This window comes from Poecilia formosa, unplaced genomic scaffold, assembly GCF_000485575.1.
Source record: "Poecilia formosa unplaced genomic scaffold, Poecilia_formosa-5.1.2 Scaffold325, whole genome shotgun sequence".
Lineage (NCBI taxonomy): Eukaryota > Metazoa > Chordata > Actinopteri > Cyprinodontiformes > Poeciliidae > Poecilia > Poecilia formosa.
Window position 1 is genome coordinate 443479 of NW_006800264.1, and position 24983 is coordinate 468461.

Below are 24983 nucleotides of genomic sequence, written 5' to 3' on the forward strand. Positions count from 1 at the left end.
GGTGCTGTTGCCTATCTCCAGACATTTCAGGGGAGAATTGTTGTCAACTTCAATTAAGCAATGAAGCTTTTCGGAGTTAAATTGAAGCAATCAAGGAACAACATTGTAAAATATTGAGTCTTTACAAGTAAAACCCTTTTAAAACATTTTAAATGTTCTTCGCTACATTACCATGAAAATTATAGCTAAAAAGCAGGTTTGTACTCCAAAAATGCGGGAAAAGCATAGTTTGACTATTAAAAAAATATATTTTAAAAAATGTAAAGGCAAAAAAAAAAATTGAAATAGTTACATTCCTGAGTTTTGACATATCTGAACATAGGCCTAACTAATAAATACAGACGATGAGAATTAGAACCGTGGAGATGCATTTGTTTTCAGGTTATTGCGGGATCTGTCGCATAGCAACATGACTCAAACTGCACGAGGAAACCTGCAGGTTGCAGGTTGCGCTCTTTCATCTCTCCGTTTGCTAGTTTTGCCTTTTCTAAAGTTTGTCCGCAGCTTTCAACACGATGTCGACCGTGTTATCTCAGCCCCATTTTATTTTCGGCCTCCGGAAAGGCGTGAAGAACAATTTGTGTTTTGTTGACGAGCAAACGGTGGTGTTCCCCAGCGGGAACAGCTGTGTGATCCATAACACCGTCAAAAGATGGCAGCGCTTCATTCCGGGTACGCTATGACCGAGGGGGGATTTTTCTTCATGCTTATTCCTCTGCGTTTTAATATGTAGAGCATCATTTCACCATGCTGTGTTCAAGCAGATATATTTGAACACAATCAAATTTCTGTTTATTCAAAAATAGCCTGAGTAAATACAAAATTCTGTATTTTAATGTGGGAAAATAAAGACAATCCAGGCAAATATGATCAAATGGAAAAATGAATCAATCCTCAATTAGTCCATATAAATAATTCATTTAATCTCCGCCACAAAACCTGCACTTTCTTCATTTTCACAGCTCATTTATAGCAGTGAAAATGAAAGCCTAATAGTATGTTCATGAGCCAGATTAAATGTTACCACTACACATGGCTGTTGGCAAATATGCAGAGTTAGGAAGTAACTGTAGTTACTTACATTTACTTGAGTAACTTTTTTGAAAAAAATAAAATAAAATAAAATAAAAAACTTTTAAGTACTTTTTACTACGCTGTACTTTTTACTTTTACTAGAGTAATTTTGTTAGGATGTATTGCTACGCTTACTTGAGTAAATTTTTTGGATTCTGTACTCACTAAATGAAGAACAAACAAAAATTCAAAAATTCGCCAGACACAGACACACACACCTGCAGTTTTTGTTAAAGTTTCAAACAGCTTTGGAAAAAAAACGTCTTTTGCTTTCTTTTGTAATTTTTTCTTACTTATGTGAATTATTGTCATTTTGGGCCTTGAAATACCCAAAATTTCCACTTAATATATTTTGGTCCATCTGATGATGTAATTTTTGAATATTAAATGATTGATAATCGGATCAGTGACTCTGTAGTTACGTAGACTTTTTACAAAATACTTTTTTACCTCTTATTTGAGTAATTTGTTGGATGGCTACTTTTTACTTTTACTTGTGTAAAAATATGTTAAAGTATTGCTACTCTTACTAGAGTATTCTTTGGTCTTCTGCTCACCTCTGGTAATATGTTGGCAGTGCAAATAGAGACAGCTGTCGGCTCTAACCTGTGTGTGTGCATGCGTACGTGTGTGTGTGAGGCCACAGTCACTGTCTCACCTTTATCCTCTATCTTGTATTTGAACAGGCAACGTATAATTCAGCAACTTTGACCATAACAATAAAATCATACACAAAATCAATTCATTCTGGTCAAGGGGTCAAGTTGATAACTGATAGTGTTTTGCTTGTCATTGGCTTTGCTAAAGTGATCTGGCTGTAGGCAAGTGGATATACATTAGGTGGATATGTGTGTGTAGTTACACACACATAAAATCAGTGAACTGTAAAGTAAACTCTATGCTTCACGTGCAATAAATGTTATTTACTGGTTTGTGTTTTCTGTGTGCCCCTTCAGGTTTAGAGGGAAGCCTTGGCCTACGTGCTTTGGCTCTAAGTCCAAACCAGCGCTACCTGGCAGTGTCAGAGAAGGCTGAGGAGGCCTCCATCACCGTGTTTGACCTTCATCAGGAACACGGCATGAAGAAAAAAGTTCTAACTGCAGGAGATTTTCTAGTTCAAGAGTTCTTGTGCATGGCTTTCTCTCCTGATTCCAAGTACCTTATTGGTCAAAGCGGAGCCCCCGAGTGGTTGTTGATCTTCTGGAGTTGGGAGAAAAACAAAGTCTTGGCAACATTGAAGACAACCAACTCTAATAATCCCATTTCACAGGTGAGCCAGTCACACCTTCATTCATACACTGAGTGCTGGGATGCTATTTTCTTTTCTTTTCTTTCCTTTTTTTTGTCTTGCCAGATCAGCTTTAGTCCTCACAACAACATGCAGGTCTGTGTGAGTGGCAAAGGCGTGTTCAAGCTGTTTCGGTACTCAGAAGGCAACCTGAAACAGAACAGCATTGCAAAGGTGGAGTCAATCAACATCCTGTGTCACACCTGGGTGTCAGAAGGCCGAGTCATAGCAGGGACAGACACAGGAAGGCTGCTGGTGTCTGAGTCCGGCGACGTGAGGAGGGAGATCAAGATGTCCTCTGAACCTGGACAGGGCCAGACTGAGAGGTCAGATTGGAGACTTGAATTATACTTTTTACTTTGTGATGTGGAATTTTCGCCTAAGTGTGATGAATAAAGTTTAGATTGTAAATATTTTCAGAAAAAAAAAAAAGCTTTTTTTTTTTTTTTTTACCATTTATGTTTTTTCTTTTATTCCCTCTTCGATCTCTGTGGTATCTCGCGCTCGCTAGCTCTAAAGTTATCTGGGCCTATTTTGCAAAGTTTCCCGCACGGCAATCAGTTTACGTAAAAATATTGATTCATCAATGCTTCACAGTTCATTTTTCCATTTAAATATCAATTCAGAAAATCCTGTGAACCGATAAGATATCCTGTCTCGCTGTGAGCAGCACTGTCACAACACTGTGGCGTATAAAACAGTTCTTCATCTTGAGTTTTTCTGTGGCTGGCAAACAACTATTGCTGGGCATTAATCTGTACATATTCATAATCTAAATCAGCCGATCACAAACAAAATCAGCTGTTAAACACACAGACGTTTCCCCCCAAAACACACTAAACAATAAGACCATGAAGCAGCTCATGCAGAAATCCATACAACAACAGCATCTTTGAAATAAATTTTCAGATTTGTTGGCATATATATTTTTTGGATTGCATGAATGGTTTCCAACGTATCCTTAAAGAAACCGACATTGTTTCTTTCCAACTATTTGGAAGACGCCATTCCTCCTCACCGTTAGTAGCAATCGGTTTATTGTGCTTTTATTTTGATATTTTAAGATATTGAAACAAACTGCATATTTTTCTGGTTTTAGCCAGAAACTCGTGCCATTGAATCTGTTATTTCTCTAAAATGTATTCTTAGAGACAGCACACAACTTGCCCGTAATGCTTTCGGTTCACTGCACAGGAACCTGGAAGTGAGACGAATCAAAGCAGGGAATGTGACGGAAGGCGTGGCCAAGTGTTGCGTCACCGCCATCCTGTCCTACTCCAAGGGTTTTGTGTGCTCCTCCGGTCCGGGCACAGTCTCTCTGTTTGAACAGATAGAGCTGGACGTCTACAGGAAAAGCAGAGAGATACAGGTAAATGTTCCAGTTGTGAATTTTAATATAACTGACAGCCAGAGGTGGGCAGAGTACTCACAAAATATGTTCAACTTAGAATCACATTACTTCAATATATTAGGAAAAAGGAGCCATCCTAGAAATTACTCAAGTAAGAGTATAAAAAGTATTTGGTAAAAAAAAAGTCTACTTGAGTACTGAGTAACTGATCAAAATGTCAGTCATTTAATATTTAAAAATTGCATCATCAGACGAACCAAAATATGAAGTTATGTTGAAATTTTGGAGTTTTAATTAATATCAGTAACAAAAATAACAATCAGGCAAAAGAAAATGTTTCCCAATCAGTTTCTTTCAATAAAAAAACTTATAAAACTTTAACAGAAACTCCAGCTGTGTGTCTGTGTCTGGTGAATCTTTGGTTAAAACATGTTTGTTCTTTATTCAGTGGGTAGAGAATCCAGAAATTTTACTAAAGTAAGAGCAGAGATACTTCATAATAAAATTACTCAAGTAAAAGTAAAAAGTACTGCATAGTAAAAGCACAATTTTTTTCAAAAAAGTTACTCAAGTAACTGAGTAACTGAGTGAATGTAACTGTATGTATATAGGATAATATTCACCAGGTCTATGGATATCGCATTTTTATTTGTTCTTTTGTTTTGTGCCAGATTCTCCCAGCTCCAGCCAGCAGTGGCTCAGCTCCAGCCCAGTGTCAGGAGATAGACACCATATGCATGAGTCCTGCAGAGGAGACGCTGGCTGTCAGCACAGACCGAGGCCAACTGTACAGCATTAATCTTTCATCTGCTGAAATGAAGCGGGTGCTGCTATTAGCACAGCCTAACAGATCAACAGTTCATACTTTGCAGCTTTATGATTTTGACCTGCTTTTGTGTCCTCCAGTTCAAAAGTCCAATTTTGCAAAAGCTTAGAAGTCTTACTATCTTTTTACTTATTTAAGGTGTCGATTTAAACATTTTTGAAGTTGATGTAAGCTATGCTCTGTCCATCAGGAGGAACAACTACAGTTTGACTTTTTGTCCCAGCCCTTCCACTCTGACTCCATCACCGGTTTGTCCATCTGCATCCGTAAGCCCTTCATGGCCACCAGCTCTTTGGATTGCTCCGTACGGATCTGGAATTACGAGACGAAGTAGGACTTCCTGCAATGTTCCGTGTTTCCTTTTCTTCTTGTGACCTCATTGTTTCAGGCAGGTTCAGAATGGCAGCAGTTCATGATGAAGAAAAAAAGTAAATAAACCTAGTGGGGGTTTATAGCAGTTCACATTCTTTAAGCTTTTCTACATTTTGTTATTTTCCAATCACAAATTTAATGTATTTTACTGTATTATTATTATGCAACAGTAAAAATCAGTTTCTTCTGTTAACTAATATAATATGAAAAACATGGTGCATGGTGAAGTGCATAAAAGGATAAATTGGTTTATCATTTATATATCTACAAATATTAAATATTGTAGACAGTCCGTTTACAGTATTTATTATAAACAGTCCACATGTAATGTCTTTTTGTTTCTCCAAAAGAGAGGTAGAGTTGTACAAAGAGTTCCAACAGGAGGCGTTCAGCGTGGCTCTGCACCCCACGGGCCTCTTTGTGCTGGTGGGCTTTTCAGACAAACTCCGGCTGATGAACCTGTTCATCAACGACATCTCTACCTTTAAAGAGTTTGAGCTGCCCGGCTGCAGAGAGGTGATTGTACTCGCTCTGCGAACAGTGACCCTGAAACCTGCAGCTCCCCGTGCGCATCCTGTTTCAACCTGCTTCCTCCTCATCCTTCCAGTGTGCCTTCAGCCACGGTGGCCACAGGTTTGCGGCCGTCGACGGAAGCGTCATTCACATCTACTCTTTCACCTCGTTTGAGAACATTCTCAATCTAAACGGCCACTTTGGGAAGGTGAGTTGATGCCGACGAACAGACGGCTGGCCGTCGGATCCAAAGCCAAAACGTGGGATTGATCCAGTCGCCGGTTTTTCTCGCTGATCAGGTGCGGAACGTTGAGTGGAGCTTCGACGACAGCCGCTTGGTGTCTTGTGGGACGGATGGCGCTGTGTACGAGTGGAACACCCACACCGGGAAGCTGGAGTGTGAGACTGTGCTCCAGGGCTGCAGCTACTCTGGCGCGACTTTCTCCTGGGACTACAAGACCGTCCTGGCTGTAGGATCGGACCTCATCCTGAGGGAGATACAGGACTGCCAGGCCAGGAGAACGGCTACAGCAAGATTTCTTTTACGCAGACTTTGGAGAGTGTGAAATAAAAGTGATTTGAAATTGGAAATTGACTCCACAGGTGCTGAGGGAGGTTCCCGCTGATGTGGTGGCTCACACCGCTCTTGCCGTGTCTCAGTCCGGTAGGGTCGTCTTCACCGGTACCGCTGGTGGAACCGTTAGAGCCGTTAAATACCCGTTACCCGATCAGAAGGAGTGGATTACACAGCAGGCTCACTGCGGCCCCGTCACCAAGGTGAGTCCAAACACACCCTGAGAGAGGTTGCCCTCCCCCTTCCACCTTCTTCAAATCAGACACAGTTGGTGTCAAACTTTTGTGCTGCAAAAATGTTCACTTGTGCCACTATCACTTTAAAGATAGTAAGAGATGTTTCCAGAGGTCATGAAAGGTCAGGCAGATCTCTCCTGCACTTTCTTCAAATCAGACAAAATTTGTCAATCAACTAAACTACATTTGTGCTGGTTTGTGTGGAAAATGTTTTGATTTGTGCTGCTTTAAGATATTAATGAAACTTTCAATGTCATCCAGCCTCCCCACGTTTACTAAATCAAAATTACCTTTAAACTTTAATTAATATCTTCAAAGCCAAAGAAGCAAACATATTTTTTTTTCTGACACCAATTTTGTCCAATTTGAAGAAGATGTGGGGCTTGATTGACCTTTCATGACCTCTGGAAACATTTCTAAATATCTTTAAAGTGACAGAGGCACAAACAACGTTTGAAACCAATCTTATCTGATTTGAAGAAGGTGGATTGAGGGGGTCAACTTCACTGAGGTGAACGGTATTCACCCCCTTTTTCATCCTCTTCAGTACTTTTATAAATAGAATCACAGTCAATATAATTCAGCTTTTGGAACAAAAGCTATTTTAATTCAAACTTTAATGTAAAAAGAAAACAAAAAAACAAACTAGATTCTAATGTCAGTTAGTTAAAAATATCAATTTTTAAACGGAAGTAATTTCATCCGTCATGTAATGTGTTACAAATACCGCCGACGAATGTCCGCAGATGGTGATAACGTACGACGATCAGTTCCTGCTGACGGCGTCCGAAGATGGCTGCCTGTTGATATCCAAAATCATTGATGAAAAGGGTCAAAGTCTGAGGAGCAACAGACAGATTGTTCACACCGAAGAGATTCTTGTTACAAAGGCGGACCTGGAGGAAAGGGTCTGTTGAGAAGTTGGACCTCTAACATGCACATTTTGGAACACTGAACTAGCGTCTAGCATTATTCTAACTGGATATGGCCACATTTTTGGCCAAATATTTGTGGAGTTTACTTTAATTGATTGGCACTTTCTTGGCACTGACCCGGCTTTTAAATCTAGTACTTATGCTTAAAGTCGGATCCATCCCAGAAGCTCAATATTAGCCTCTTCCCAAACCAGTTTGGATGTGTGTTTGGAGTTCAAACAGGTACTTGGTTCATTAATCTAGAAAACTGAAAGTATTGGCTAAAATGCTCAAGTACTCCCAAACATCCAAAACCCTAAAAACCTAAAACCTCTAGATGGAAAACAAAACATCCTGATTCATAGGAGAACAGAAGATAATAAAAATATTGTTTGAGATGCAGCTGAAATATTTTTTAAAAATCTCGTGTGTGTTTTAGGCTCACAACTTGTTGGAGCTGAAGATGCATCTGAAGGAGCTGCACATGGAGAATGAGTACCAACTCCGCCTGAAAGAGATGAACTACAAAGAGGAGCTCCAACAAGTGTCAAACAAGTTCATGGAGGAAATCAAGTCTCTGAAAAGAACACAGCAGGTCTGCTGCTGTCAGTCAGACATGTGCATCTGCTTCTATATACAGCTGTAACAGTATGGGAAAACTCTTGGTCATAGCAAGGAAGCTTAATTTTAGACTGATTGTTGTTCTGCTTACAGCAGCACATAATGCTAAGCAACTAAATTTCATTTGTAGAGCTTTTTTAATAGTGTTTGATGTAACATTAGTTACTTTAGAGAGTAGCAGTGCACCGATTGCAGTTCTCTAGCTGATCCCTGATTACCGATCTTTAAAAAGCCTGACCTGCTGATTCCGATTTTGCCCGATACCAAATTTTTTTTGTCCGAAATGTCGCTAAATATAGAAAGAAAGTTGCTGAGCTGGCAACAGTGGAGTGACTATTAACAGTAAACGTGCAGACATGACCTGGTGGGCGGGGCTAACAGACAATCCTCTCAGGGGAGAGCAGAAGAGGACAGAGGTTGATTTTTAGACCTTTGCTGAGGTAGATAAGATCGGCTTCACATGATCACCGATGTCTCAAAATTAAGGAACTGTATGCTGATAAATAGGATGGCCGATAAATCGGTGAATACTTATTAGACAGACGGACAATCTATCACAGATTGTCTATTATAGACAGTCAGCTGAAGCTCAGATTAGATGAAGTCCTTCCACAAAATGTCAACTGTATTTATGTCTGCACCTTGACTAAACTGTTGGAGAAGCTGCACTTTGCCACTCTAGCAGATCTAAACCAAAGTCTCAAGTCTTTACAATATTTCTCCCAGGTTTGCTCTGAATTCAGCCCTGAAAAAACTTCTCGTAAATCGAGTCCCTTCTGAACAAAAATGTGACTATAGAAAAACAAAACAGATACTGAGTCTGTTTACAATTATGTTGTATTTGGTGTTGTTTTGCCTAGTAATATGCTTTTGAGTTTTCTGGTTGTAAAGTGATAAAAGTGTGAAAACGCCCAATAGGTATGAACAGTTTTGCAAGTACATAATGGTAAAAACATTCAATGAAAAGTATCCAACTTCATCTCTGATTGTGATTAAAAAAGTAATAGTACGATACCGGAATAACTAGATTCCAAAAATCCTTGTGATTCAAAAGAATACTTCTTTGAAACTCTTACATTCGTAGGTTCTGAGCGCGGAAATAGAGCGGTGTGAAGAAGAGACCCAGCAGAATTCTGCAGAAATTGAAGTGAAACACTGCGAAGACTTGACGTATCTAGGTAGGACAATAGGGGCGACATCACTGCCTATCCGATGCATTCTTTTTGAGCTCAAAGGGAAGTTTATAAATATTTTTAATCCCACACAGAAAAATTTTACAACTCCAAGCTGACTATGGAGCACAAAAAGTACGACGACCTTCTCCAGAAGCAAAAAGAAATGCAGGAGGAGTACGAGACACGGTTGACACATGCAGAGCAGGACCGGATCCAGAGTCTGGCTGAGGTCACGCAGATATATGAGGCCGAGCTGCAAGTGAAGACTGAACAAATGAATAAGGTCTGAAAGAACGAGGAGGAAAGCGGCAGAAGTTCGGGACCGCTCGCGTCATCGAGACATCTCTGAATTCTCGCCTTTTTCATTTCATTCACAGTTTCAGGAGGAGGCTGAGCGAAGGATCCGAGAGTATGAAGAAACCATAAGACAGGCAGCGGAGGAAGAGCACCAGAAGATTGACACCATGAAAGACAAGTACGAGAAGAAACTCCAGTCAGAGAAAGAGGCCTTCACCAGGCTGAAGGGAAACAGTGGCAATATGACACAAAAGGTGACCTAAGATTTTCAAGCTATCTTTAAATTTTGCTTACTTTTGTTGGTGTCAGTTACCCAGAAAGATTACAGCGTCTCTTTAATGACGGTCACACAGATCCGCAGTCTCCAGAGGCAGATCGATGACCACTTGGATGACATGATCTCCATGAAGAAGGAGCGCCAGACTCTGACGGGGTTCATCCGCACTCTGGAGACCGATATCGATGTTCTGAAGAGACAGGTTTCCAGATATAGAAAGACCAACCAGGAAAAGGTGAGCGAGGAGCAGCGTCCCGCCGTGCTTTTCGTTTCACATTAGAAGTTTAGTTTTGTACACCAAAAAGAGACAGAATTAAATAACCTTGGGTAAATGGGGAACTGACTGTAGTGGGAACACAGAGTAAACAGTCCACCTCCACCCGTTCTCACGCAGGACACAGTCATATCCAGCCTGCACTCTATGAACCAGGATCTGCACAAGTTGAAGGTCATCTTGGAATTCAAGCTGAAGGACATGAAGAAGCAGATCAGGCCACAGCAGGAAGACATAAACAAAAAAGCAGAAAGGATAGAAAAGGTACGTGAGAGGGCTCGGAAAATTGATTTTTTGTCTTTGTTTCACGTTTTTTGTTTGTTTTAGTTTTGCAAAGAAAGAGGAACTACTCATTTCTAACTAACTGAACACTTTGCAATCCTGGGTTTTGTTGTTGTTGTTACGGACATGTATTGATAACATTGACACCTTCACACTCATAGAGTGACCATAATTGCCATGTGTTATTGCAGTCCAAACGTTTGCCTGATTTCATTTATTGAGTTGTTGTCCATAAACAATGTGATCAAAGTCAAGTGTGCAGGCTTCTCTCTATCCTTGTATGAACAAAACATGCCGAGTCAAAGACAATTGATAATTCCTGTTCAACAGCTTGAGGAGGAGCTCAAAATGATCACTAGGAGCGGCAATCGTCTGAAGGTCACCATATCTGAACTGAGGCTCAGACTGAGAACCAAAGACAAAGAAATCCAAAAGGAGATGCAAAAGGTCAGCACACACACACAGTCATGATTTCATGTCTTTAGGAGACTTTACGTTGACTTCCATTCACTTCAACAGCTCAACTCTTACCCTACCCCTAAGCATCACAAACTACACCTAACAAAAAAAGCAGCATCCCCCCACCCCCATGGGGACCAAGAAAATGTCCCCACAAAAAGCAGTGGTCCCCACAAACCCACAATGTAGACAGAAATAGGACCCCACAAGGATATAAAAACCTGGTTCACACACACACACACACACACACACACACACACACAGAGTTCATTTTGTTTTTACTTAAAATCCAAAATAGTTTGTTTTAAAAAAGAAAGGCATCCAATCCAGAAGGTAGCCAATGCTCGACAGCCATCTGAATTCAAAATATTAATATGAAAGTGGAAGATGGCTCTATTTTTTTCTCTAATGTTGCTGAAGCTGAAAATGGTCGGGGAAGTTTCTACGTCTGACAACTTCCTTTGTACAGGTGCAGGATTTGACTACGCTTCTTGAGCGGGTCAGGTCAGACCTCCAGGTTTGTGTCTCCCTCATCCAGGATCCCAGGAAACTGAAAGACAACATTTTGATGATATACAGCCGATACGCCTCAGGCACAGAGAGTGTAAGAGCCGATTGTCGAGTGTTAGTTCGATGCATGTTGTTGACAGGATCGGTGAGATTGGACGACCCTGCGCGAGACAAGCTGATGTTTTTTTTTTTCTAGGCAAAGAGGATCCTTGCAGTTGATGAGGGTGTGTGCTCCCAATGTAGTCAACTGGAGATGACTGTTGGCAGTCTTGAGAAGAAGCTGGTCAAATCTGCTAAGGAGCACGAGGATGTCTACACCAGGATGATGAAGGTAAAGACTGCAGTCAAAGATCAGTGTTTCCCCCATGTTTATTGAACTGGGCGTTATAGGAAAGTCTGGTCTCAGTAGCGGCTGGTGAAAGAAATTCTTGGTGGGTCTGATGCAGAGGTGGGCCCAAGAGTTTTAAGAACAGAACTACTTCGATATATATTTAGTCAAGTAAAAGTAAAAATAGATTACTTCGTAGTGAAAGAGTATTCGGTAAAAAGAATAGATGATCAAAACATCAATCATTTGATATTTAAAAATTACATTGTCAGACAGCAAAATATATATTTATGTGCTAAATTTGGCACTTTAAAGATCCATATTTTAGTTATTCATATAAATAAAATTACAAAATGACAAAATCTGGCAAAAGAAACCGTTTTCTGAATTTCTTGTTTTTAAGTTCATCACTGGCCCCCATCCAGCCCTATTTAAATACTTCCTGGATTCACCCCTGCTCAGCAGTCTTGACAATTACTAGCAAAGGACTTTGTCCCTTTTTCTTTAATGTCACTCGTATATTTAAGATTCAGCACATTATGATTCGCCAGACTGCAGGTTTTTTCTCTCTACGAAGGGAGTCAACTCCCCACAGATTTGAAAGTATCTTGTTTGGAATATGGAACCATAAGACGTTTTGATTTTTTAAAAATGTCAGAAGCCAATTTTTTAAGGTGGCATTCATGCAGTCAAATTCAGTAATTTAATCGTCCAACTGATTAGATTTTCTGATAGTATTTTGTTTATGTTTTAAAAAAAATATCAATCTGATTAACAGATTAAATTGTAAGTTGTGTATTCCTAATGTATATGCAGGGTAAATAAGCCTGGAAATACTTTCTCCCTCCCCCCTCACATTTGGTTAGAACACATCCTTGGTTGACGATTCAATTTGTACTAAAGTTAAGCAATGTTTATTTTTAGCAATACACCTAACAAAGGGCTAAAATCACGTCCCGAACTCTTAAAACAAAACATGTATGGATAAACATGCGAAGTGGATGAGACTAACCTTCAACATATTAATCAGCTGCTAATGATGTCTTTGTTCTCTGCAGGACAATGTGGCTCTTGTTACCGAAATCAACGAGCTCCGTAAGGCGCTGCACGCCGAGCGGAGCAAGGAGAAAGCAAAGTTCAGCAAAGCCTCCTTCAATAGTCCAGGTCACATCCCACTTCAAAACGAAGGAGCTGAAGAAGAAACTTTACAAGGTGGAATCAACTGAGCCCCTCCTTGTTTAACGTTTACATAGAAAAATAAAAAAAGAGGATTTTTATAGGTGAAATCTACATTTTCTACCTTGTACTTCAACTTCTAAAAATTCGGGGAACACTTTATATGAAGGGTTGTGCATAAGACTGACATGGCACTGTCAGAAAACTGAAGGAGTCTTCATGAATGTTTACGACTGTTGTCATGAAGTGTCATGCTGTAAATAATGACACTTTTAATACAATTTTTAATGCAACTTTTTACTTACCGTATGACACTTCATGACAACTCAAACATTCATGAAAACACCATCATGTTCTGACAGATGTTACAGTCCTGCTCACCATTATTGGCACCCCTTCATGATTTGCATAGCTGAGTGAATATCTTCAGAAATAAATGGAAATGTTCAAAACTTATATCAGGAGGATCTTTCAATTTGAGGTCCAAAGTAATTTAACAAAGACAATTACTATTTCAACATAAATATTTTAATTCCAAAGGACAAAACAGAAAACCAGCATGTGCACTAATATTGACACCCTTCTTTAATATTTGGTTGCACAGCCTTTGGCAGCAATGACAGCCTCCAAACGTTTCTTATATTCATCTATAAGCTTCTTGAGCTTCTCGGGTGGCATTTTCTCCCACACTTCTTTTGCAATATGCTCAAGCTCTTGTACATTTGCAGGGTTCCTTTCTCCAATGGCAGATTTCAGATTTCAGCTCCACCCAAAGATTTTCAATTGGACTGAGATCAGGACTCATTTGCTGGCCATTTTAAAACAGTCCATTTTTTCCCTCTCAACCACACCTGTGTGTTTTGGGTTGTTGTCTTGCTGGAGGACCCAGGATCTTCACCGCAAACCAAGTTTCCTTACACTGGGCAAGACATTTCGCTCTAGAATTCCTTGATAATCTTCTGATTTCATGATGCCTGTGATACAGTCAAGGCCTCCAGTACCAGATGCTGCAAAGCAGCCCCACAGCATTATGGATCCTCCACCATGCTTTCCTGTTGGTATGGTGTTCTCATCTTTAAAAGCTTCATTGCGCCGCCTGTAAACATACTGTATGTGTGATTTACGGAAAAGCTCCACTTTTGTTTCATCTGTCTATAAAACGTTGTCCCAGAAGGTTTGTCCAGCTTCTCTTTGTCGAAGATCAAACATTCTTTTTTATGTCTTTTCTTCAGCAATGGGGTCTTCCTTGGCCTCCGCTCATAAAGCCCCACTTTGTTTAGTGTGCGGCGTATGGTACTTGTTGAAACAATCACAGCAGACTGCTCCAGGTTGGACTTTAGATGTTAGACATGGTGTTTTTTCCACCATTCACACCAACCGTTGAAGACTTCTGCCATCAATTTTTCTCTTCCCCCCACGTCCAGGGAGGTTCTTGACCGTTCCATGCCTGGAAAACTTCTTAACATTACACACCATTGAAACAGGGTACCAAGGTCTTTGGAGATGGCTTTATACCCTTTGGAGGTCTTGTGCTTGCAAATAACAGCATTTCTGATGTCCTCAGACAGCTCCTTTGTCTTTACCATTGTCACATGTGGAGATGAACTAACAGGTGGCTTCTAAAGCACCAACATGATTATTCAGTGGTTAATTCATGTCACATGTGTGGAGGCAGTCCATCACAAGTGATCTTTATGTGTGATTTGCAACAGGTGAGCCAAATTGGGTTTTCATATTGATTTGCAGCAAAGGGTGCCAATACCATTGGCATGGTAAAAATGATGTTTTTCTTCGTTTTCCTCATAATGTTTATCTTTTTAAATGTTTTTTTTTTTATTTTTTATCATTTGCTGTTTTGCATCAAGCTATCAGCAGTAAAATGTTTCACTTGATGAATTTCCTTCAGTAAATATTCCATTATAGGTACTTAAACTTCATGGGTGCCAATAATGGTGAGCAGGACAGTATGTCAGTCTTATACACACCTCTTCAAATAGTGTTGCCAAAATGTGTAAAAAAAAATAAAAATAAACATCCAGAGTTTATGTACAAACTATAATAAGCAAATTAGATTTTTTAATCTCAATGAGTTTTTCTCTTCTAGTTAAATGAAGGTTAGAAGCAAAACCAGTTGCATGTAACTTTCCAAGCAGTGAGGATGTAGAAAAGTGATTTTACTGCAGGAGCAGGACTCGCCTCAAACTTGTTCTTGTGATTCTGTATTCATTTAATGAGTCAAAACAGATCCTAACTTAATCTGAACATTTGTCAAAAACACATTAAACCTTTTCTAATATTCATTTCTTGTAAAATACAATTGTAGCAAAGAGAGAGGGTAAAGACAAGAAAAATGGGGAGAAAAAATGTTGACAGAAGTTATTTCACTCATCAGCCAACCAGACAGTCAAGTTGATTTACAAAGATGATTAAATAAAAAAACTAAACAGACAGAAGGAAAAAACAAAAAAACAAGTTAGACACATGGAAACGTTAGACATCTTGGTGAAGTTTCAGGTCTGTAATGTGCATCTCGATCCTCTTGTGAAGACCATCCATTGATGTTGACAGGGTGTCATACAGCGCCTGGAAACAGGAACATGTTCCACCATGAAGCAGGGCTCTAAGCCAAGTTCTCTAACTTTTTTTTTTTTTAACCAACATTTTTCTTTTTTAGATTCAACAGTCAAGTCGGGCACACCCACATTTTCAACTGCATCACATTTAACAAGATAACTTTGAGAAAAAAAATCCCTGTCCAGAAAAAGGAACATGACTTGTAAACGATTAATCTGTCAAACTCAGTTGTGTTTGAATCACAATTGTACAAGACGGGTGTCTTACTGAAAAAGTGTTTAAAGTGCTTCAAATAGGTGAAATTTAAACATCTCAAGATAAAAGAATCTAAACTATAAAGTGCAACTATAAGTACTTTTCTAACCCAAAACCCAAATATTACTATTAATTGCTTAACGGTAAATTGTTAAAGGTTAATTTATGTTTTTCAATTATGACTTTTTTTTGTTAAAGGTTTTTTTTGTTTTTTCCTGGGAGTACTTTTGACTTGTTTTTGTCCCAAAAAAGTTTGGACACCCTTGATATAACAGTTTCACTCAGAGGAGTGTGTAACAAAACTCGAGAACTGGAACAATTCTTCCTGGTTTGTTTGATCCAATTTCTGGTTTCCTCCGAAACTGCAGAAGCCTTGGACTTCCAACGAAGGAGATTCAGTTTGACGTACTTCTGTCTGACTGCAGCACTCGTCCCCTAGTGGTCAGCCAGGTACTGGATGTAAACGACCCTTTATTTGCCGTGACGTGAGCTGAAAGTGCGAGCTACAGTGGGTTTAGCAAAGGATTGTGCTAAAAAATAACAATGGATAAATTGATTAAAATCAGGTCACTCCAAAGAAAAACTGAAGGAACCAATGAAACGAAAACAACGGCAGGAATACCTGTATGATCGGAGGAAGTCAAGTCATACCTGCTGAGAGTATTGTGTGTGGTTCACGAACGACTCGATTCTTTTGAACGATTCTGTGCTGTGAACAGTAGGACTCAATTCCCAGCTGGTGAGAACTGTTCTTTGTTGTTTACGACTTTGCCTGCTTATAATGCTCTGCTCGCACATCAACAACTATTGTTATTTTATTTAATTAAAAATTATGTCATCAGCAGATCAATAGAATAGATAAATACAATTGGTAGAAATTGGGATAATTTTATATTCAATGGCGCAGAAGAGGACTTTTGTTTTTGGCAAAGCAACTCAAGCCTATTATTCTTCTATTGTGTTTCTAAATTACAAATATGCCTAAAAATGTTAATACATTTTTAGGCATATTTGAGGTAAAAAACAACTTATTATTATTTTTTTATTTTCATATATTTTACATTAAAAAGACTAAAATCCACACTTACAGAATCTGTTAACTCAACATGCCGGGAGTAGACGTGTTCATGATGATTTTGTTCTGTCCTGTTGTATTTACTAAATAGCATGAATGAACAAAGTGAGTTAAGAGACTGATTTTCATTTCAGATTGCATATATTATGATGCATTTTTGTGGGGTCAATTTCGAGTCAGGTGGTCCGTTAGTTTTTATTAAATGGTTTAAGAGATCCTCAGCATGAAAATGTTTGCAAACCACTGGTTTAGAGGAATCGTTAGGTTTGGGCCTAATGAGGGTCATTGGTCTGCAGGGAGACTTTCACTGTTTTTTAGTTATTTCCTGGAATGACTGGCTGTTCCGGTGCTATCTTAGATTTCTTTCTTTTTTTTTTTTTTAAGTAGTACCACTGAGAAATTTGGATGCGCTCTGGAGCCCCACAAAGGATTCCCCCTTAAACATCAGAAGTACCCCCATCATCAACATACCTGGGCCTTCTCCGTCTCTTTGCTGCAGACATCTCTCAGGCTCTTGATCTTGGCCTTCAGCTGACGGGTCTCTCCGGTGATCGCTTGGATCTTATCCGCCATCTCCTCGCGTTTCTGGTGGATTTGGTTGCACTGCCTGGAGAACAGCCGGTGTTAGGTTGTCAAATGAATGCTTTGCTCAGGTTAATTTTACGGGTCGTGACGTTTGAGTCGGTACCCCAACACTTCTTGGACATGCTGTTCCGTCGTCTCTCTTTTTTTCTGCCTGCGGATGTTCTGTTTGCACTCCTTATCCAGCTTCATGCCCAGAGCCCTCTTCAGCTGGACCTCCTCGCTGCACAGACTTTTCAGCTCCTTTTGCATCTTCTCACTTTGAACTAACAGCTCCTGGTACTGTTGACATCCAACATAAAAAAAAAAAAACTTTAAATATTGTTTCCCCTTTACCCATTTCTACTGTGTGTGATCTACAGTGAACATGAGGTCACATTTCCACACTGACAGCTGTTCTGTTCATATTTTGTTATGCCACAACCACAAACTGTTTTGTTGGAGTTTCATCCAGAAGAGCAACCAAGTGACTGAATAATTGTTAAGTGAATGGAAAAATGTCTTTACAAATAAAAATATGAAATGTGTGGCATTTATTGTGTAGAATCGTCTTCTGGCCTCAGGCGTGTCTCTTCTAGCTTCGAACATCTACACACCCAACGATGGCTCAGTCAGATAGATCGTCTCTGACAGAGATGGAAGCTTAGGGATTTGAAACCCAGGAGGATGTGAGAGTTGAACGTACCTCTTCCTGACGCAGCCTGGTGTTGTTCATGCTGCTCTCCAGGTCCTGCAGCAAGCTGTTCATCTGCTGGAGCTCAGCCTCAGTGTGGGCCACGCTCTGCACCCTGTTCTGCATCTCCACCACATACTCATCTGTTTCTGCCTGAAAGTTTTAAAAAATGAAAAAAATCAAACAGGTGTGCAAGAAATCCCAACATATTGGCTCTGATTGTGTATGAGGGTTGTATTTCTATGTTATTATAATTACACAAAGTCTTCTGTTACTCAGATTGTTCATATACTTGACTAAACACTTCAGAAACTGCTATGATGCGACATTAAGATCAGGCGCCCCTCATCTTTATTTCTTCTTCTTCTGTGGTATTGTTTTATCCATTCATTTGCGATTTTAGGCCACAACCTTTTGTAATGTTGTCCTACAGAAGTTGGTTATTTTTCACCCAAATACTTCCAGTTCATAGAGTTGACTTTAGATTGTTATAAACTTTTATTTTATGCAGGATTTGGTGTAGGCGGCCAATGACTTGGTTTCCTGTTTGTCGTTCGTCAGAATAAATGGAGAACTGTCCTCCAAGACGGTTTAATCCTTCAACGAGTAACCAGCACAGTGCAGGAAAGATTGAGTTACATCTGCAGACCAAACACTTTCCTACTTACTATGGAGTTCTTGATTTTCTTTGCAGCTTCCTTCATCTTCTCCTTCTGGCTCTTCAGCTCCTCTGGAGACTCCACGATCTGAGACTTGAGTTTGGTGATATCCTCTTTCAGGTTACTGACGTCCACCTTCACTTGGGACTGAAACACAAACACACACACACACACACGTTTAATGACACGGCAGAGACTCGACGAGCTTAGACATACGAGTCCAGATCACATACCAGCTTCTGTGTCTTCTCTGCTATTTTGGTTTTCCACTCTGCAATGTTATCGTTTTTGACGTTCTGAAAGGAAAACGACAGTGTCAGACTTTAATTTAACACACACTCACACACCACAACTTCGGCCGTGTGTGTCCGTGTCAGTGCCTACCACTTCCTGGTATTCATGCACGGTGGTGGCCTGCAGCTCAGAGAGAGCGGCAGCCAGCTCGTCTGCCTCGGCCTGCTGTTCTGGTGGGATGGTCCTGGGTCAGGATGAGACGGATCAGAACACGTCACACTGTTCCCGTTTGTTTTGTTTTTTTTCCCCAAGCGTTTTTCAATACGGTTTCAAACGCAATGACTAGCAGCTTGTGTTTATGTTGGAACGTTCTTTACCTTTTACATAGAAGACAACGATTAGACGGCATCGACTTGCTCTCAGGTTGTTATTTTAACTATATTCATATGGTTTGTTAAATATTCAAATGTACTTAAAATATACTTTTACTGAAGTTCAAACTTTTTCTTTTTTTTTCCCCCAATACTTGTTTTCTGGCCGATTGCTGATTATCAATCTTTAAGACATCTTGCCGTCTCCAACGTTGACTGATACCAGAGTTTCCCCCACTGTATTATAAGCCTGGCGGGCCACCAGGCTTCACATTGCTTATTTAAGATTTTTTAGTTGGTGTTCAGGTACTAATCTTCCAATGGCATATAATCATTTTCAAATTTCATGTCAACTTTAAACATTTTTAAAACATGACGGGCCGCTGGATGAATGACTGGCGAGCGCCCAACCACCAGGCTTAACAAGTTTTCTGGGGGAAACCTTCCAATACAATATTTTTTTAGTTTTAAGTGTTGGTAAATATAGCAAGAAAATCGCTGAGCTGGTAACAGCAAAACCCCCAAAAGATCTGAACATGTTCAGGAGAAGACTTACGTTAGCTGCTCAATCTTCTTCTCTGCTTCCCGGTTTCCTCTGGTGTATGTCTGCAGTTTGTCCATATCCGCCCTCTAACAACAGGGGAAACAAACAAACTTTCAACTTATTGCACTACTTGTGACTAAAGTTTTTTGGGTTGATTCAGTATTGCTAGAAATCTGAATTAAACTGGCGTACTAAAAGCCTGGATTGGACTGTGACAGAGCAACACAAAGTAGTATATAACTGTAAAGTGAATGGAAAATGTGCACACCTTTTCAAACTTTTACATAAAGTCCCAAACCACCAGTCAGTCACTCAGCTCTGCAAAGAGATGCAGCTGTTCTCTGCTGCGTTGGAGAAGAGCTGCATCTTAAAATTTCTGGACAGTAACTCTTAAGGACTGGACTTCGTGACACTGTGAGAAGCAGGTGTGTATTAACTTTTTTTTTTCTTTCTTTTTTTAAAATATGACAAAATAAAGTAATTGTGTGTTAGTTGGCAAGAAAATTTAGGTAATTTATGCAGCTGGTTTCCTGAAGTAGGCCATTTGGTGGCAGTGATGTTCTGTCCCACTCATACAATCTGTTGCCAAAGACCAAAAAATGTTTTGATATATTCTATCATTAGTATTACTGCAATAGTTACCACACAATATTGTGATAAATTTCTCATGCTGCCCATACTTAATACTCACCCAACAGATGTGAAACAAACAAACAAAAAAAAAAAACTTTTCAGATTAGCACTTGTACAATATCAAAATCAACCTGAAACCCATATATCTGCTTCGTAATATCACCGCTCGGCACTACTTTATGTCCGTCAGTCACATCAAATATCAATACAGTGCATTACAGATCATTTCTGTATGGATGAAATTGATTATTTGTGTTATGGATCAGATGGAACATACAAATTTGGCCTGTTTTTCCAGCATCAACACCATCCTCTCCTTCCTGAAGTGAAGAAAGTTCATGATGGCACTCAGAATGACCAGTGTCTTCTGTTTTTCTGGAAAAAAAAACAAAACAAAAAAAAAACACTCGATCACCTTGGGTCAAGACTAACATTACCACCAGATTAATCATGAAAACAGTCCCCTACAAAACTATACATCACCGTTTAGAAATTTTCCCCAATTTTGTTGTTACAGCTACATTAAATCTCATTGTCATTTTATGTGAAGATTTTTTTCTTTGTAAAATAGGGATGCAAACAATTAATCTACTTGCAATTGTTAATTAGATTAAAATTAGTTCCAATCAATTAACTAATAATGTCAGCTTGGACCATTTTCACTGTTGTAGTACAGGTCCCATCAAAAAGAGGACGATGTCGCTCTCTTCACAGGAAACAGAATTTTGTACCTCAAGAATATTTAGTTAAGCATAGAAGTATTTATCATTGTCAATAATAAGTAATATTTATTTTAATTAATTTTATACTTAAATGTGACCATACTTTGTTTTACCATACACTGTCTGATTACTTCGTTAGAATGTAAAGTGCAAATAATTAATTAGAATTTTTTTTATTGTATTTTGCCCCCCCCTTTTTTAAGACTATAGTTGGTGCCAAAGTCTGCATTCACACTGCAGCCTGAAGTGATCCAAGTCTGATTTTTGTCCAATCGTTTTTTGTTTTTTTTTTTTGGCCGTGGCCGTTCATACTTTCAAACATATGCAACCTGTATGTGATCTCCAGTGTGAACAGGGCAAACAACCTGAAAGTGTCCCGCATGCGCAGTAAACGGGCGCAATAACGTCGGCGTTCTCAGTGTTTGCAGAAGTAAACATGGATTCTAACGGTGGAGCATCTTACGATTTTGAAGCTGTTGTCCAACTTGAGCAGCTTATTAACAACTTAACCCTCATTACAGTCCATCATGGTTGTTGGTTTTCTTCCCGTTTGCTCATATCAGGAAGCAGAATAGTGACATTTGTCGAGTATCGGTGACATTCAGGTCGGATGAACACAACCTGGACGTTAGGTCACTTTTGAATTGGATACCCAAATGCCCTGGGCCGCAATTGAAAAGAATCTGGCCTGTGTTGTTCAGACTGTCATGAAGAGATCAGATACAGGCAGCATTATGTCCAAAAAAAAAAAAAAATCGGAATTGGTTCATTTCAGGCTGCAGTGTGAACGCACCCTAAGTTATTGGAAGACATTATTGATAATACTTAATCATATTTTCATATTTCCTACCAACTTACAACATTTCTAACACAGAAACAAGATGGACTGCTGTAACATTTGGCAAATTTTCTGGGGGAAGCCTTGAACTTATTTGGTCATTTATCACAAGTTATATCATTAACGCAACATTCATCAATATTAAAACATAATGCATGTTTTCCTAATTTGTAATTCGTAGTTATGGAAGAGAACAGGAATGTGCTGGCTGCAGCCTGCAGAAAGGCTTACTTACTTGGAGCCAGGAGGTCATTCAATGAAAAATCATACACCAGGCACATCGGTAGAAACTGCCTCCTAAAAAACAAACAAAAAACAAAATCACATTTTAAGAATCATGTGTGAGATCTTACAGACAAGTGGAGCCAACTCCTCAGCCGTTTCATAAATTTACACTTCAAGCATGTTAGCAACATCGTGTCTTCGTTTCTGCACTGACACATAGGTGTTTAAATTTGACAAATTATAAAGAAAATAAATCGCACATGCGTGTGTAGACACTCATTATGGCAGTAGCACCCTCATGGTAGCCCGGATACTGGATGTTCTCCAAAAGGGGAACCTGTTGGAAAACAAAGCAAATACGTAGCCGTGACTCGGAGGAGGGGGGGAAATACTCAAGATTCCGCTACATAGAAAGTGGAAGCAGCACGTAATAAAATGTTTACAGGTAAAACGGAGGTCTCACCATGGAGTGGCACTCAGGCCTGAAGCGGTACAGGAGATGTAGGATTCTCATGTACAGCGTCTGAACTGCTTCTGGCTGTAAATACAAAGAAGCAGAAAAACACTGGATTCTGAGGAGCTGAAACCTGAATTAGTAACATAATGGACCATGCCCACCCAGATCTACGCTGCAGTTTTGTCCTCTGCTCCTCCTGATTATAGGGAGCCGAATGCAACAGAATTCTGTTTCATTTGGATTCTGTTGTCCAGAATGAGATAGCAGACCTACGATACAGATGTGCACTTCAATAAACTTAGCTTATAAGCAGGGTTGTACCGATTAATGATCTTTAAAAAAGCCTGACCTGCCAGTTCCGACTTTAGCCAATACCAATTTTTTCTTGTGGGATTTTAAAAAAACAACAACAACAAAAAAAACTCTCAGATACAGATACACACACACACACACATGTTTGTTTTGCTATCTTTGTGGGGACTTTCCATTGACTTCCATTCATTTCTACTAATTTCTACGGCCTAAACCTTACCTTTCCCCTTTTCCTAACCCTAACCATCACATACCTAACCCTAACCAAAACTCAATTCATACCTTAGCCCTAACTCTGACCCCTGACCCAAAAACAGGGTTTCCCCTCGTGGGGACCAGGCTCAGGTCCCCACGAGGAGCGATTGGTCCCCACAACGTAGTATGTCAGGAAAATCGTCCCCACAAGGTATTACAAACAAACGCGCGCGCGCGCGCGCACACACACACACACACACACACACACACACACACACTTTATTGTCCCCCTAAAGGAAATTATTTGAGGGCAGAAACAGACACAATAAGATAAAGACAAAAACATTAAGTACACATCATAGGAATAGAGTTTGGGCCGAGCTCAATGATTTCAAAATGGCAGTACCACCCTGGCATCCAAATACAAGACAACAAAATAAGTAATTAAGATAAGTTTGAGCCATTTCTCTACTGTCAGTTAAATCTTGGACTTAAGATTATTTCATTTATTTTATTAATTTGTTTAGTTTCTGGTTGATTTATAATTAGAATTTTTTGTTTAATTTTAGTTGTTTAGAATGAGCTTTTTGGCTAGTAATTTGTTTAATTCATCACTGAATTTCAGTTTGGGACACAGGTGTTTCATGTATAAATACATAGGTTTTAGGAAGTTCTGTATGCAAATGGGTGGTCAAAGATTTATTTTATTTACCAGTCACAGTCAGTCTGCCACTTAGTCAGAGGTTCAGCAAGTGAGACAATCAGGTAGCCAAACAATACAGCAAGGGCTTCTGTGTTGCTTGTAACATTTTTTTTGTGCCTAGAACTATGGAAGAAACCAACAAAAAAAACGGTGTAAACCAGAAACTCACGGTTTATAAAGTTGAATCAAAGTAAAAGTTTAATTAACTTTTACTTTGATCACCTTCTAAGTCATAAGTATTTGGATATTTGTTTTTAGAACAAATAGTCACTAAAATAAGAAAAACTTGAAGTGCAATAAATCTGCCATCCTCCTAATAGTAGTCACTAATAGTTAAAAAGAGGTTCGAAGAAACTCCAAACTAACTTGAATTCGGTCATTTGTTTCTCCTCAACACATATACCGTCATATACAAGCCAATTCAAAAATACTTTATTGATCCATCCCAAAGGGGAAATTAAATGTTGTAACTCATTTAATTAGAAAGTTATTGTAGACGGTGATTGGCTGTGGGCAGGAAAGGTCTGGTCTGTATTATGGCGTTGAAATTCTACCGGAGGAATCCAAGTCAATGGAAGAAAGCCCAGACTAAACTGTAAATAGACATTTGAATCGAGCGAAATTGTGCAAGAAGGCAACGGTCAAGCTAACGTTGTACCACAATTCGGCTTTGATTTGAGTGACATGACCCAAGGACCCAAAAAGAATCCATTGTTTTGTGTACATGTTTCAAACGAGTCGAAAGGGTTTTTAGTGGTCTCACTAAACCGCAGTTTTCAGAGTCGGGGTAAACGCGTTGTTGCACAACACGGTATGAAAGACGACCGTCAAATATTGAAATTCAAACCAACTTATCCGCAGCTTGTTAACTTTAGTTCACAGCTCCGTCTCCGCTCAGAGTCAGACAGCAATGTTAATAATGAAACTTTCAGCTTACCCTGGGAACCGGGGTCAGGTCTCCTTTAGTGAACTGTTTGGCCTCCTGGCCGGTGAGAACCTCATTGCGGTAGAAATTAACAATAGCGTCCGCGTTATGGAGGGGAAAGGTGTTTTCAGTCATCGCTAAAAAAAATTCAAAATCAACTGTCACTCCGCTGGCAATACAATATTGGCGCCTTCTTTTTCATATACTCCTCCTTCTTCTTCTTTAATGTATTGGCGGTTGGCAAACAAGAGAAGCACGCATTACCGCCACCAACTGGTAAGAAGTGTGAACCGCATGACTGAAGAAAAAAATAGATCCTATTGCGCAAGTTGCAATGTCTTAAGGATTTTATCGTATATCCCTATTGCTACTTTAGTTTTGTTTTTTCTTTGTGTTCTGCTTTCTGTATCACAATGACATAGTCTAAGTTGAAACATTCCGTCCAAAATTTCCTTGTGG

The 24983-nt window shown here is 39.5% G+C and overlaps 2 protein-coding genes across 2 annotated transcripts; one reads left to right on the plus strand and one right to left on the minus strand.

The window, feature by feature from the left end:
* The first annotated feature begins 345 nt into the window (after positions 1–345).
* Positions 346–12626, plus strand: LOC103152745 (cilia- and flagella-associated protein 57-like). The gene is made up of 21 exons (XM_007573342.2): positions 346–672; positions 2031–2344; positions 2429–2688; positions 3557–3731; positions 4385–4537; positions 4730–4869; positions 5262–5427; positions 5519–5632; positions 5724–5936; positions 6028–6201; positions 6981–7142; positions 7588–7743; positions 8854–8947; positions 9037–9227; positions 9322–9495; positions 9595–9753; positions 9913–10056; positions 10405–10521; positions 11003–11137; positions 11240–11374; positions 12430–12626. Exons 1-21 carry the CDS (start codon positions 516–518, stop codon positions 12595–12597), a joined length of 3501 nt encoding a protein of 1166 aa, XP_007573404.1. The 5' UTR covers positions 346–515; the 3' UTR covers positions 12598–12626.
* Positions 12627–14752: 2126 nt separating this feature from the next.
* On the minus strand, positions 14753–24783 carry nuf2 (UF2 component of NDC80 kinetochore complex). The gene is made up of 13 exons (XM_007573344.2): positions 24537–24783; positions 22396–22470; positions 22193–22269; positions 21943–22004; positions 20425–20522; positions 19527–19600; positions 18750–18843; positions 18599–18661; positions 18375–18512; positions 17719–17859; positions 17140–17315; positions 16923–17058; positions 14753–15130 (listed from the first exon to the last, which is right to left on the minus strand). Exons 1-13 carry the CDS (start codon positions 24657–24659, stop codon positions 15038–15040), a joined length of 1350 nt encoding a protein of 449 aa, XP_007573406.1. The 5' UTR covers positions 24660–24783; the 3' UTR covers positions 14753–15037.
* Between the last annotated feature and the right edge of the window lie 200 nt (positions 24784–24983).

What these genes read in the sequence shown, in the direction of transcription:
- nuf2 (XM_007573344.2), bottom strand. Translation starts at nt 24,659, where the DNA reads ATGACTGAAAACACCTTTCCCCTCCATAACGCGGACGCTATTGTTAAT. An exon ending in GAATGACCTCCTGGCTCCAA is followed by an intron (nt 20,523 to 21,942) that starts GTAAGTAAGCCT and finishes TTTTTTTTCCAG; the next exon opens with AAAAACAGAAGACACTGGTC. An exon ending in CCAGGCTGCGTCAGGAAGAG is followed by an intron (nt 17,316 to 17,718) that starts GTACGTTCAACT and finishes GGATGTCAACAG; the next exon opens with TACCAGGAGCTGTTAGTTCA.
- LOC103152745 (XM_007573342.2), top strand. Translation starts at nt 516, where the DNA reads ATGTCGACCGTGTTATCTCAGCCCCATTTTATTTTCGGCCTCCGGAAA. An exon ending in CATCTGCTGAAATGAAGCGG is followed by an intron (nt 4,538 to 4,729) that starts GTGCTGCTATTA and finishes TCTGTCCATCAG; the next exon opens with GAGGAACAACTACAGTTTGA. An exon ending in ACTGCGGCCCCGTCACCAAG is followed by an intron (nt 6,202 to 6,980) that starts GTGAGTCCAAAC and finishes GAATGTCCGCAG; the next exon opens with ATGGTGATAACGTACGACGA.